The sequence below is a fragment of the Tenrec ecaudatus genome, chromosome 10, assembly GCF_050624435.1.
Source record: "Tenrec ecaudatus isolate mTenEca1 chromosome 10, mTenEca1.hap1, whole genome shotgun sequence".
Lineage (NCBI taxonomy): Eukaryota > Metazoa > Chordata > Mammalia > Afrosoricida > Tenrecidae > Tenrec > Tenrec ecaudatus.
Genome location: NC_134539.1, coordinates 107,348,304 through 107,361,946, shown reverse-complemented (window position 1 = coordinate 107,361,946; position 13,643 = coordinate 107,348,304). Strand labels below are relative to the sequence as shown.

The 13,643-nt window shown below is 41.7% G+C and overlaps 1 protein-coding gene across 1 annotated transcript in view; it reads right to left on the bottom strand.

Annotated features, from left to right (window-relative positions):
• The window catches only part of UBE2G1 (ubiquitin conjugating enzyme E2 G1), a 102,414-nt gene extending 90,425 nt beyond the window's left edge, over positions 1 to 11,989 (bottom strand). The window contains exon 1 of the mRNA XM_075561162.1: positions 11,619 to 11,989. Within this exon, the coding sequence (XP_075417277.1) occupies positions 11,619 to 11,664 (46 nt within the window). The 5' untranslated portion in view covers positions 11,665 to 11,989. The remainder of the gene's footprint in view (positions 1 to 11,618) is intronic.
• Positions 11,990 to 13,643: the final 1,654 nt, after the last annotated feature.

Sequence of the window (13,643 nt, the reverse complement as noted above, 5' to 3'; positions counted from 1 at the left end):
GAGAAGGACATCATGCTTAGTAAAGTAGAAGGGGAGGAAAAAAGAAGCCCTCAATGAAATGGACTGACACCATGGCTGCCAACAATGGGCTCAGGCATAGGAACAATTATGAGGATGGCGAAGGGACCGGGCACTGTTTGCATTCTGTTGTGCACAGGATCAGAACCGACTCTATGGCACCTAACTACCACCCTGCCCAATGCAGTGTTACTCAAAGTGAGATCTGTAAACTGGTACCAATTCACCAAACCATTATTGTTTTATAACACAATAAGCATAAATTAGAGTAAGCATTTAGAAACTGCTAGCAATTTGATAATTTTCTATCACATGGTTATAAAATGTAGCCTTGAGTTCAAACTTAATTTTTCTATTAATTTTTACTGGATTTCAAAATACCCATCCAGTAATGGATTAGAAATTGCTAAACGCTTATCATTCACCGGTTAATTTGAAACACATTGGTCCAGAGGACACGTTTGATCCTATTCATTTACCCCCATTTCCCTCCTTAAACAGAATTTTGCAGCCTAGCATTTTTTAAATATCTTCCACCTTAAGTGTTCAACTTTTGCAAATACTGTTTCCTCATTAGTTCATCATATATTCCAACCACACTGAACTATTTCCAGCACAAGCTTTCTCTGTCTTGTTCGTTGTCCTCCCTCAGCCACAAAGACTCTTCTATTTCCATATGATCAAATTTTGCAGTCTTTTGAAAGTCAGGCCTTACACCACACCACCATCCCCTTTCTCAAAGCCCTCAATGAACCAGACAAGTGGAAATGGGCTTTCTCTAACACCAGTAAAGCAGTTTTTGTATGGAACTTAGATTTTCTACAAACTTCAAGTTCATGGAATACAAACAGTATCTTCCTCATTTGGTATCACTATAGCACACAAAATAGGCACCAAATACACAGAATGTGTGCTGGAATTCACTGACATTATACCTAAAATTGTCTACTTTGCAAATAAGTTTACAACTTTTACTAGAACCCCAGAACGTCACTATGGTAAAAGGTTCCCTTTTCATCAGCAGGCAGAGCCAATCTTTGCCAGCAGCTCCCATCAATATTCATCAGGGCTTGGAGAAATTAATAATTTCTCTAAATCTCAGTTCCCTTATCTCCAAAGGTACTAATATTTAACTCAAAAGATTGCTTTAAGAACTGAATGTAAGTAACCACAGAGGGAAGGTCCTGGGATCACAAAGCAAAGGTAACAGGCAGTCACATGATATACTTTCCTTCCTACCACCTTGCCTCCTTTAAATAAATGTACACATCCATGAAGTGTGGGGGAGGTGTCTATGTTCTTTTTATACATGTAATTATAAATTGCTGCCATCCATAAGGCTATTCTCTGGGAAATTTTTCTTATTAATTATAATTTCAATAGGGTTGTCTCTCAAAAACATTTTACTTTAAATGTGTCAACTTTACATTTGGCATGCAAAGTATTTTCAATTAGTTTCCTGTATAGCTGATAAGCGCAAATAATTGCTTAAAACCATATAACCTAATGCTTATAAGAAGTGACATCTTGATTCTGCTGTGTCTAAATATAGTCTTCTTATGAAGCTTTCCTCCAACTCCTTGTACTCCCCCATAATTAATCATTCCTTCCTCAGTACTACTGTGTTCCTTGAATATTTGTACATGTACTTATACTGTAGTAGCGCTTTGCTTAAATGTCCATTAACCCCTACAAAATGTAGCATCTAAAGCTAGAGATACTAGTTACCGAGATAACATACTCGAGTATAAACCGGTCCAAATATCAGCCGAGGGACATAATTTTACCACAAGAACTGTATTAAAAAATGTGTGGAAAAAACTCAGTCACACATGAGTATATATGGTACCTTCCCTTTATACCCACACCCAGCATTTCTCAATCAATTGCATAAGGTCCCACAATAAATGAATTTCTAATTTTATTATATTGTAAATTATGTGAATGCTTACAAACCATCAACTTTATATTCCACAATTCATACAAGTTTTGCTTCATCTCATTCATGGAAATCCTCTCATTGTAACATCACTTATTCCACACTTCCTCTCATGTTTCCTGTTCCCATTTCCTCTCCTTTCCTAACCTTTTGAACTCTGTATTTGCCAAATGAGAGTTACTGTTCCCGTTTATTGTTTGCCAGAAAACTGAGCCATGGGGTGGGTCCAGTTCCACACCTGAAGGATGACTAAAAGTCACAGTCAAGGGTTCCCCCAGTCTCTAACTGACCAGAAAACTGTGTCTCTTTGATGATTATGAATTTTGTTAGACATTTTCCCTCACTCTATCCAGGGTGTTCTAATAGGATCCCTTTCAGAGCAATTAGAAGTAGAAGCTGGGCACCACGTCGTTCTGGAGACTAATAGTTGTGTGGTCCATTACCAGGGGTCCTCAAACGTTTTAAACAGGGAGCCAGTTCACTGTCCCTCAGACCCGTGGGAGGGCCAGACTATAGTTTTAAAAAAAACAAACTATGAACAAATTCCTATGCACACTGCACATATCTTAGGGGCAAAAACACCCGGCGGGCTGGATAAAATGTCCTCCGCGGGCCGCATGTGGCCCGTGGGCCGTAGTTTGAGGATGCCTGCATTAGATGTTGAACTAATTGCTTAAACTAATTGTATATAGGTCTCTTCCAGTGTCATCACTCTTCCTCCATCCAGAATGGGTGAGAGCAATAACTGCACCTCTGATGGCCCACTCAAAAGCTTTAGACCTGAGTCGCTACTCCCCAAAAGTAGGACATAGACCCGTATTATCTTTGTGGACCATGTTAGAAAAATTGACCTTGTTGTACCCGCCCCGCCCCCCCACCAGCTCAGTGAATAACCTTTTCTTGCATTTTCCAAATGACAACACAAGAAGCTTAAATGAGCACTACAATTTTTAATTAAGATGGCATTTCTAACTCAAAACACAATTCTCTGTAATTCAGCTCTCTACACAGTTTGTTCCGTGAGAGTATTAATATGCTAACTATGTTGCTAGGTTTGAACTATGTTTAAAATAGTGCTCTACTCAACACTTTGATAGAAATGCTTGGGCTACAGGTAACCTTTTAAAAACTTTTTAATCTAAAGATTCATAGGGTGATACAAAAAAAGTGCCTTGAGATATTCTATACTTTTTGCCCCATTCCTCCAGCGCTAATGTGCACAATTATAGTACAATATCCAATGCAATAAACTGGCATTGTTAACAATCTGTGCAGACTGAGTATTTCATCATTTACTCAGATTTCACCATTCACTGGTGTGTATGCATAGCTCTGTTGTTATCTATTTGCACACTTGTGTAAACACACTCAAGAGAATACTCTTCCATCACCACAAAGCTCTCACATGCTACTATTTCACTGCTGCAGTCCTCCAGTCAATTCCCTGAAATCCACTAATCTTGTGTCCATTTCTATCATTTTGTCATTTGAATATTTTACAAATAGGGTATATAACTTTTTGAGATTTGTTTTAAAGTTAACATAATTCCCCAAGATATTTAAAGTTGTTTTGTACATAGTTTGTTCCTTTTGCTACTAGTTATCATTATTTGGCATGTATTAACCATACACTTGCTGAAGGGTATTTAAAGTTTCTCTGGCTTGCATGTACTACTAATAAAGCTATTAGGAATGTTTGTATACAGGTTTTATATGCTAAACAATAATCAGTGCTGAATTACATGAAAAAGAATGGGGCATCAAAAGTGAGACTTATTAAAACCTATAAAATATATAGTCAAATAGCTTTGCATGTCCAAAATGACAATAACTTGAATACTTACTGATGACAGTTAAAAGACTATGAGTAAGGATTATGCTGAACATGACCAAAAGAGAAAAAATCATTGCTCTGGAACCAGTGTTGACTCAGAGCAGCCCCCTGTGTTTGCAAGAGTCAGTCTTTCTCCCAAGGAGCTCTTGGGGGTTTCCAACTGCAGACCACAGGGTCCAACTCTTTCTTGTCTATAGGTTCACTATGAGCCACAATTAACTCAAAGGCTGTAGATTTGGCTATTTCAATTGATTTACTAATGGAGGAGTCTCAGTGGTACAAAGTTTAGGAGACCCCAGCTGTTAACCCAAAGATTGGATATACAGGGTTGTTATGAGATGGAATCAGAGTGGCTTGGAAGAAAGGCCTGACAATCTACTTCCAAAAAAAAAAAAAATCAACCACTGAAAATTGTATCAAACACTGTCCCAGTTAGACACAAGAGGTTACCAGGAGTCAGAATCAACTTGACAGCAACTGAGTTTTCAGTTTTGTTTTTAAACTAGTAAACACACAAGGGTAAAGGCCAAAAAGACAAAAAGAGCAGGAAACACTTTTTTCTAAGTTAATTTGAAATTAATGTAAAACACATAAAAGGCAAAACACTTCCCCTTACACAAATAAACAGCATATTTTCTAAAACAAACTACATAAAAAGAAGTCCGTGTTTCTTCAGCAACAGTAGTAAATACTTCCCTGCAGTTTCTCTAAGGGGCCAGGCTCTATCAATGCAACAGCAATAATAAATATTTCAGATTTACTTGTAGAACCTTATCTTTCACTAGAGAAACAAAATGTAAGACACTATTTTAAATTAAATATCTTATTTATTAGAAATGCACTTAATTCTTTACTTTTCATTTTCTGTTCATACTATTAATTTTAAGTCCATTATCAAAATTTGGGAAAAGGTTTAATTTTCTTAGTTGTACTTCTCTGCACCTAAAACGCCATCATCAATCAATATAACCACTTGGTCTGTCTTGCCAGACTTTTCATAAACATACTTGTTTTCTTTTCTGAAAATTAACCTAAATTTTCTTTCTTAAACCCATGGAAATAATTTGCTAGCCAGGAGCACCCTAGCATGGGCAGATTCTGAGTGATAAGCATCTTATTCATTGTTGTTGACCCACATATTCAGAAATTGAGACAGTCTAAAAGTACATTTGCTTTGCAAACCTCTAGTGTGGCTTTTTTTGGTTTTGTTTTTGGTACATAGGCATCCTTATACTGTTGCAGAAACAATTAGCAACTACTATATATTATACTGAATGTCTGACTTAACCATCAACCAAACTCACTGCCATCAAGCCAGTGCCAACCTATAGCAACAACGTATAGGACAGGGTAGAAAGCATCAATGAAACATGACATCAAGACAAGCCAGTGGAGGTCTATTTAACATTCTAAATTCTAACAAAAATATATTTCAATGATTAAGAAATGGCAAAAGTTGACAGTTCAAAGGCAGAGTTACTTTGACATTCAGGGTTGCCAGCAGTCAGAAGTGACTCCCCAGCAAAGGGTTTCCTGAGTTTTTGCGTTGTTTTTTGCTGTGGATACATGGAACCAAGCCATTAAAACAAAAGAACGTTTAATAGCTTGCAGGCTTTTTTGCCAGGAAAGGGCCATACTGTTACTTAACATAAATCAGCATACCACCACCACACCCCCTTCTCCAATTCTACAGAGGTGTCCCAGACCAAGAATCCTAGGATTGAAATTCAGAGCAGTACAGCTTCAGTGGAGGAAAGGAAGTTCTTTTCCAGCACATTTTTATGCAGTTTTTGTGGTAAAATTAGGTGCCTCGGCTGATATTCTGGTCAGCTTATACTCGAGTATATACAGTAGTCAAAAGGCAGGACTGTGGAAGTCACTGGATTAACTGAAAGGAAAGGTCGAGTTCAAACCCACCAACAGCTCTATGAGAGAAAAACTTGGAAGGAAACTTACAAAAATGAAATCCACCGTCAGAATGCATTTGGATTCATAGGGCAGAGGGAAACTGCACTAGGGGGTTTCTGAGACGGTGGATCAGCCTCATCTGTCTCCAAAGGAGTGGGTTTGAGTTGCCTTGTGATTAGCAGTTCAAGCAAGCCCATGAGCCCACCACGGTTCCTTTAGGTCAAGATCACAAACACAGGAGCAGTTCTATTCTGTCCCGTAGGGTCACTATCAGTTGAAATCAACTTTGACAGCAAAAAGATTTGTTTATTCCCCCCGCACAATATTACCAGGTTTTCCACATTAGAAATCACTCTATTAATAATCAAGGCATCTAATGATCTATGTATATATTTGCATATAAGCAGTTTTTCCAGCCCATTTTTCAATGCTGTTTTTGTGGCAAAACTAGGTGCCTCAGCAGATATTCATGTCAGCTTATATTAGAGCATATAAAGAAACTATATAGTAAAACTATACTTTGGTGCTACTTTTAAAAATAAATGATATATACCTATATCAATAAACAAGTAACTACAAGCAGTGGAGTTTACTCCAATATTTCAATATGTATTTAATTATATATGTAGAAAGGTCATCCACCACCCCAAAAGTACATGTATAATGTTTCACTCTAAGGTATTTTACTTATAGAAAATTAAACTATGTTTACAAAAAATTGAATTTCATTATTTTACCAAAAAGTTTAAGCCCCCAATAAAATTATTTTTAAAGGTTTAAATTATAGAAACAACTTTAAATATTTTCTAATTAACATTATCACTAAAAATTTAAGACAATTTTAGATTCTATACATAACACCTAAGATGCACCTTACAAAAATGTTCGATTTGTGTTTTTCTGTCAGACATTCAAGGAGCCCTGGTGGCTTTTTGGTCCACCAAGATAAGCAGTTGGACACCAACCCACTCTGCAGAAGGAAGAGAGTCGGGACTTTCTACCCTGTCCTATACATTGTTGCTATAGGTTGGCACTGGCTTGATGGCAGTGAGTTTGGTTGATGGTTAAGTCAGACATTCAGTATAATATATAGTAGTTGCTAATTGTTTCTGCAACAGTATAAGGATGCCTATGTACCAAAAACAAAACCAAAAAAAAGCCACACTAGAGATTTGCAAAGCAAATGTACTTTTAGACTGTCTCAATTTCTGAATATGTGGGTTAACAACAATGAATAAGATGCTTATCACTCAGAATCTGCCCATGCTAGGGTGCTCCAGGCTAGCAAATTATTTCCATGGGTTTAACACTGTTAATCAGGTTGTTTGTCAGAATACTGATATATTACAGAATACCTGATTGTGTCAAGTACATTTGTTGCCATCATCATTCTCCAAACCATTTTTTTACTTGAGCCATTGGTATCAGCTCCTCATTTTTATCCCCTTTCCTCCCTGCTGTAACTCTTTACAGGAATAGAAAGCCCCATCTTTTTGTCTGTCAAGGAATGCCTGTTGGCTTCAAACTGCTGACCTTGCGGTTAGCAGCCCAAATGGTAAACACTATGCCACTAAGTCTCCTAGATAGCCAATAGGAAGCATTAAATTTTCCTAACTCATCCTGGAAGAGTATTCTTTGAGTCAATGACTAATACATTTGAGCTGCTAAGGAAAACAACCCCTAAAAAAAAAAAAGAAAAGAAACAGGACTAACTGACAGGTGGGGTCACCAGGAAAAAAAAAGAAATTAAGCTTAGAACCCTTTATATAGTATACCTTAGAACCCCCAGTTTCACAACTGCCTTTAGTGCTGCTGTAAATTTTGGCTTCGTGGGCCCCATCAACACATTACTTTTAAGACTCTCCAGTTGATTCACTCACACACATACTCAATCCATTACAGTAAACTGTTTACAGGAATAGCCAGAGAGTACGGATTTTGAAACTTTCCAGATTACCGTATATACTCAAATATAAGCCAACCCAAAGATCTGTCGAGGCACCTACCACAAAAACTGCATTAAAAATGTGCTGATAATGCAAGGGGCTTAAGTGGAGAGCAAATGCCTTGAGAATGATTGGGGCAGGGAATGTATAGATGTGCTTTATACAATTGATGTATGTATATGTATGGATGGTGATAAGAGTTGTATGAGTCCCTAATAAAATATAAAAAAAGAAAAGAGGAGAAAAAAATGATTAGGGCAAAGACTGTACAGATGTGCTTTATACGATGTATGCATATGTATGAACTGTGATAAGAATTGTATGAGCCCCTAATAAATTGTTAAAATTTAAAAAAAAGTGCTGATAAACTTGGCTTATACACAACCATCAAGATTTCTACAGTAAAAAAGTTGTTATTCTTATTGCATATATTCTATCTACTACTTTTAGAATAACAGATGCCTACAAAAGCTTAATTAATGAAAACTGTGTTCTGAAATGTCCTTTTAAAAAATAAAAAAACCCTATTCCACATAAATGCTTCTTGGTTAAACCCAAAATCAATTGCCAGTGAGTGAGCTGATTCCGAATCGAAACAATCACACACAGGGTTTCTAAGACTGTAAACCTTTATAGGAGCAAACTAATAACTTCTTTCTTCCTTAGAACAGCTGATGATTTTGAACTGACAACCAAGACTCCTTCTGATACAGTTAAAAACTAAAAACAGAAAGCCTCACTGCCACTGAATCCATCCCTATTCAGTCACCCTACAGGACAGGGCAGAAGTGCTCTGTAGGTTTCTGAGACTAACTACAGGAGTAGAAAATTTAGTCTTTGTCCTGAAATCAGCTGGTGGCTTTGAACTATCTGGTGGTTAACAATCTCAGATAATACCACTAAGCTTAGGATAGGGGAAAAGTGTAATTAAATTAATCCAAAATTTTTGCTTCTCGGTTACCTGCCAACACCAAAAGCCTTATTAAGCACTATTTTCAGTTTATGGTATTAAATTCAAAGGTATTTTCCCTGATTCACAGAATAATGGCCTTACACTGGTGATGGCTGAAATGGACTTTGTATAATCATCTTAAGAATCTCACAACAGAGTCTTTCATAACAAAAGGTTCTGAACTTGAAATCAGTATTAACACATAGGCAAAGTGCTCAGTCCAATGTTTGGCAAATGTTATCCTCAGTAAATACTACACATATACACCTACATGCCAAAACCTCCCTGAAATGGCATTAAAAATGACAATTATTTCTGGTAAAAACAAAAGCAATTTGGAGTCAGAATTATGAAGAGATTTTTATAATCACTACACCTTTTTCCTCTGCACTTTTAATCACTTTGGAGTTGCTCCTGTGTCACAAAATTTCTTAGTATTTAACATAATGTAAAAATTGAATTGCTATTCAATTTGCCAAGAAATAAGTCAATCCAATAAGTAGCAAAGAAAAATACAAAAGTGATCTGATTGCATGAAGCTGTCAGTTTTCTTTCTTTTTCTTTCTCTTCATGATAGCCATTACTCACTCATACTCATTCTCAGACACCTTACTTAAAACCCCTGGTTTTCCCCCAGGACTGCTTTTATCCCACATAAGAGGTTGGCAAAGCAGGCATTTTTGGGTGTCACAGTGTGTGTACCACTGGCATCCATCCCCTACACAAAGAAACCTGGTCCAAAATGCCAGTAATGCCAAGACTGAGAAACTGCCAGCCAAAGAGCCATTTTCACAACTCTGGAAGTATCCAGGTTTCTTCTATAAGGTTACAAATCTCCACATAAGCAAGAAAAAAAAGTAAAATCTAGGGCTGGCAGGCTAGGGCTCAATAAATGTAACCACTGTTGAGCACTGTAGTACATTTCTGAAATTCTAGAAGCTAGAATGACTTACAGGTTTGTCTGTCAATTCATTTCAAGGTCTTTAAAGCACTTGTTAAATACTCCAAAAGTTCCCTAAATGATTTCAAGAGATAACAATTTACCATTCATATCTGAAGAACCAAAAAGCGCAAACAATTTTGTACTTATTTTTTCAGTAAAGTTAATAGTTGCCTTACTATGCTATATATTTTGGGCATGCTAAAGTGCTTCAACATTTTCCAAAAAATTTAAGAATAGTTCTACCATTTCTCATTAAGAAGGTCCATTAATCTAACTTTATAATAAGATTTTTTAAATTACAAACAAAATCATTCTCTCTTCTAATCTTAAAGGACATTTCAGTGTGTTCTATCAGAAGGCCATTTAAATAAAGAGCTTTTCAGAGGCTTACTGCTCCTGCTAAATACGTTTACTGATAGAACTTCATATCATTCTCTTAATACTAACTTCTGTAACATCTTTTCCAATGTTTATCTCCCATTGTGTAAGCGTTCAATACCGCCTTAATACTTCTTAGTACTTTAATACTACTTAATGACTCTCTAGTACTAAAAACCACTTGGATTAAAATAACTCTTAGGGAAGCAAAACCGAAGATTCCTTCCTTTAAAACAAACAACAAAAATAAGACGAGTTTGCAAGCACCAGCTGTATTAAAGGTGCTTCCCTCCTTGTTTTTCCTATTCTTCCGGATGGATAGTATGTATCATTAGAAGTTTTTCATCCAAGTCACTCCCCCCATCAGGCATCTAGAACTTTAATACTCGTCCAAACCTGCTAACTCATGGTCTAATAATAAACCTAATTATACAATCTGAAACAGCCCCTGACAACCTTTTCCTTATGAAGCCGGAAAAGTGATTGAACCAACCCCTCAAACTCTTAGTAAATCTATCTTCAAAAATAGATTTCTTCATTCCAGCCTTTGGCTTCTCCCGAGGACCAAGAGCTCGTAGTCAGACGGGGGAAGGGGGAGAGAGGGGTTCAGCCAGGACTGAGAATGACACACGCTGGGCATTGGACAGCAGGGATGACTGCTGGCTCATTTCTCTTTAAATCTCGCAGCACGTGGGGCGGCATTGTGAAGCCACCAACCCACCTCCCCCCTTACACTCGCACACGTACGGCCCCAGTGCGCATGCTCGGCGCACACCGTCCTAGCAAGAGTAGGAGCCAACCCCCTAAAAAGTCAACCTGGAAGCCGCAAACAGCCCGAGGCCGGGACAAAGGGGGAGGGGGCCGCAGGCACTTCGGGGAAGGCCCACCCAGCCGCCGCCGGACCCACTGCTGCGGGCCGGGCCCTGGGGGGTCCGCGGGCCTGCGCAGGAGGCGGAAAGGCTCCGCGCACAAAGCCCCGCGCCGGCGAGCGAGCTGCTCTCCCCTCGGCCCGCTCCCCGCTCTCCCCGCGGCGGGAGGCGCAGCCGGCGCCCGTGCCAGGCGGAGGCAGGCGAGGCGGCTTCCCGCACCCCCGCCAGATTCTCCGCGCACCCGCGCGCCCGCCACCAGGCCGCGGAAGCTGGCGCTTTTGTTGTCCGCCGCAACTCGGCGGAGCCGGCGCTGCCCGGGGAGAAGTTTTGCGCGCCGCACCTATCCCACCGGAGGCCAGTTCCGCCCGCCCACTCTGGGCCCCGCGGCCCGGGCACTCGGCACCTCGGAGTTGGGGATCGGCAGCGGCGCCCAGCCCAGGCGCCCCTTCCCGTCCCCAGCGTCCCGCGGCGGCCCCAGCCGCACCACCTGAGCCCGGGGCTTGCCTCCGGGAAGAGGGTCGGCGCCGCCTGGGGACCCGCAGCCCCTCCCCCGCAACGTCCCAGCGATGGGGGGAGGGGGCAGCCTCCCCTCAGGCCCCCAGAGTCTCTAGGGCCCAGACACGGACGCGTCCCCGCCCCCAATCCCTCCAAGCCAGGGAAGAAGTGCTGGGCCCGGTCGGACCGGCGACTCCGGTTTACCCCGCTCCGGGGCCTGGACCCGCTCCCCGCTGGACCGGCGCAGCCCCGTCCCGCGAGGGCCGGGAGACGCTCCAGGACGGCAGCTCCCGGCGATCGCGGCCCGGCCCGGCGCCCCGCCACCCGCCTGCTCACCTGCCAGCTGTCTTCGCAGTAGCAGCGCCGACTGCAGCTCCGTCATCCTCCCCGACCAGGGCCCGGGCTGACGCCGGGGCTTCCGAAGGGCTGGGAGCAGGCTCTGGGGGTGGCTGGCGCTGGGTGTACTGAGGAAACCGGGCCCCCACGACGGGAGTGCCGAAGCCGAGGGAGACCAGGCTGGGGCGGCGACACAGGCTCCTCGCTGCCGGTTCGAGTCCGCTGGGCTCAGCTCTCCTCACAGCGCCTCACGCCCGGAAGGGGAGGGTACCCGGACCGCCGCGGCGCGCACTGGGACTTCGCTCGCCCGCTTCCCTCCTTCGACCCGCCCGCCGGCCCCACCGGTGCCTTCCCCCGCCGCTGCCTCACTGCGCGCAGGGCCGCTCCGCGCAGGCGCGCTCGGCCCGCTGGCTTCCGAAGCAGCCCGACCCCCTCGGCCTCCCGGGCCCGCCCCCGCGGCGGAGCTCCGCCCCCTACGCTCGGTGGACGCCTGTCGTCGCCATCTTGGGAAGGTCGACGCCCGGCCCATTGCCACGGCCACGGTTTGGGGACGCCCCGCGCGCGGACGCCATGACAGAAAGGTCGCGGAGGGTCAGGACACCGCCTCCGGGTTGAAGCAGGTGATTTAAGCGTGAAGGACCTGAAAGAAGTGGTGGCTGTCGGCGAGCACCACTTAGCCGTCTAACGCGGCGGCATACAGGATGTGCGAACTAGTCATTGTTAGAAAGCTGAACTCCGCACTGGCGTGTCCCATTTTAAGCAATCGCCCAAAGAGCCAATACATGCCAACCATTCACTTTACAGAAAGAATTCACAAACCGATTCTTGAAATAAGGGAAATAGCAGTGGTGAGAGTGGCGATACCGGGAGGGTGGAACGAAGGTGGGGTGGAAAGGGGGAGCCGATTACAAGGAATCTACATGTGACCTCCTCCCTGGGGGATGGAAAACAGAAAAGTGGGTGAAAGGAGAAGTCGGACAGTGTAAGATATGACAAAATAATAATTTATAAATTATCAAGGGTTCATGAGGGAGCGGGGAGGGAGGGAGGAAATGAGGACCTGATGCCAGGGGCTTAAGTGGAGAGCAAATGTTTTGAGAATGATGAGGGCAATGAATGTACAGATGTGTTTACACAATTGATGTGTGGATGGATTGTGATAAGAGTTGTATGAGTCCCCAATAAAGTGATTAAAAAACAAAAATAAAAGAAATAAGGAAAATTGTCTGCCTCTCAGTAGAAAACAAACTTAATATAACAACTCTGATATATGCAAGTTGGAATGTCACTCAGGAAAGCTAGGTAGGGTTCACCCTTACCCATGTCCTGTCCTTATTACCCCAACCTTTGTGTTCCCCTAACTTGGAATATCTATAAAGAGATGGTCCTAAGGAAACACATAATGGTGCTCAAACGTATCTGTTCGTTCAACAAATATTAAATGCTTTTAAACTATGTATCTGAACTATAGGAAACACAACTGAACTATACTATAGAAATACAAAGGACTTACAGTCTTCATTTATTTAGTTTATTTATTTATTTAGATCTTTATTTAGTCTCACGTGATAAGAATCTATCTCCGTACAAAATAATAATTTATAAACTATTAAGGGTTCATGAGGGAGGGGGGAGTGGAAAGGGAGGGAGAAAAATGAGGAGCTGATATCAAGGGCTCAAGTAGAAAGCAAATGTTTATAGAATGATGAGGGCAACAAATGTGCAAATGTGCTTGACACAATGGATGTATGTTTAGATTGTGATGAGAGTTGTACAAGCCCCCAATAAAATAATTTTTTAAAATCTATCTCCTGTGTGTTAGGGTAGACTACAGAAATAAATTCATAGTTACTCATTTGTATAACAGAGTTTTACATGACAAAATAATTTATAAACAATGGTTCATGAGGGAGGGAGGGGGAAAATGAGCTGATATCAAGGGCTCAAGTAGAAAGCAAATGTTTTGAGAATGATAATGGCAACATATGTACAAGTGTGCTTGACACTTGATGTATGGATTATGAT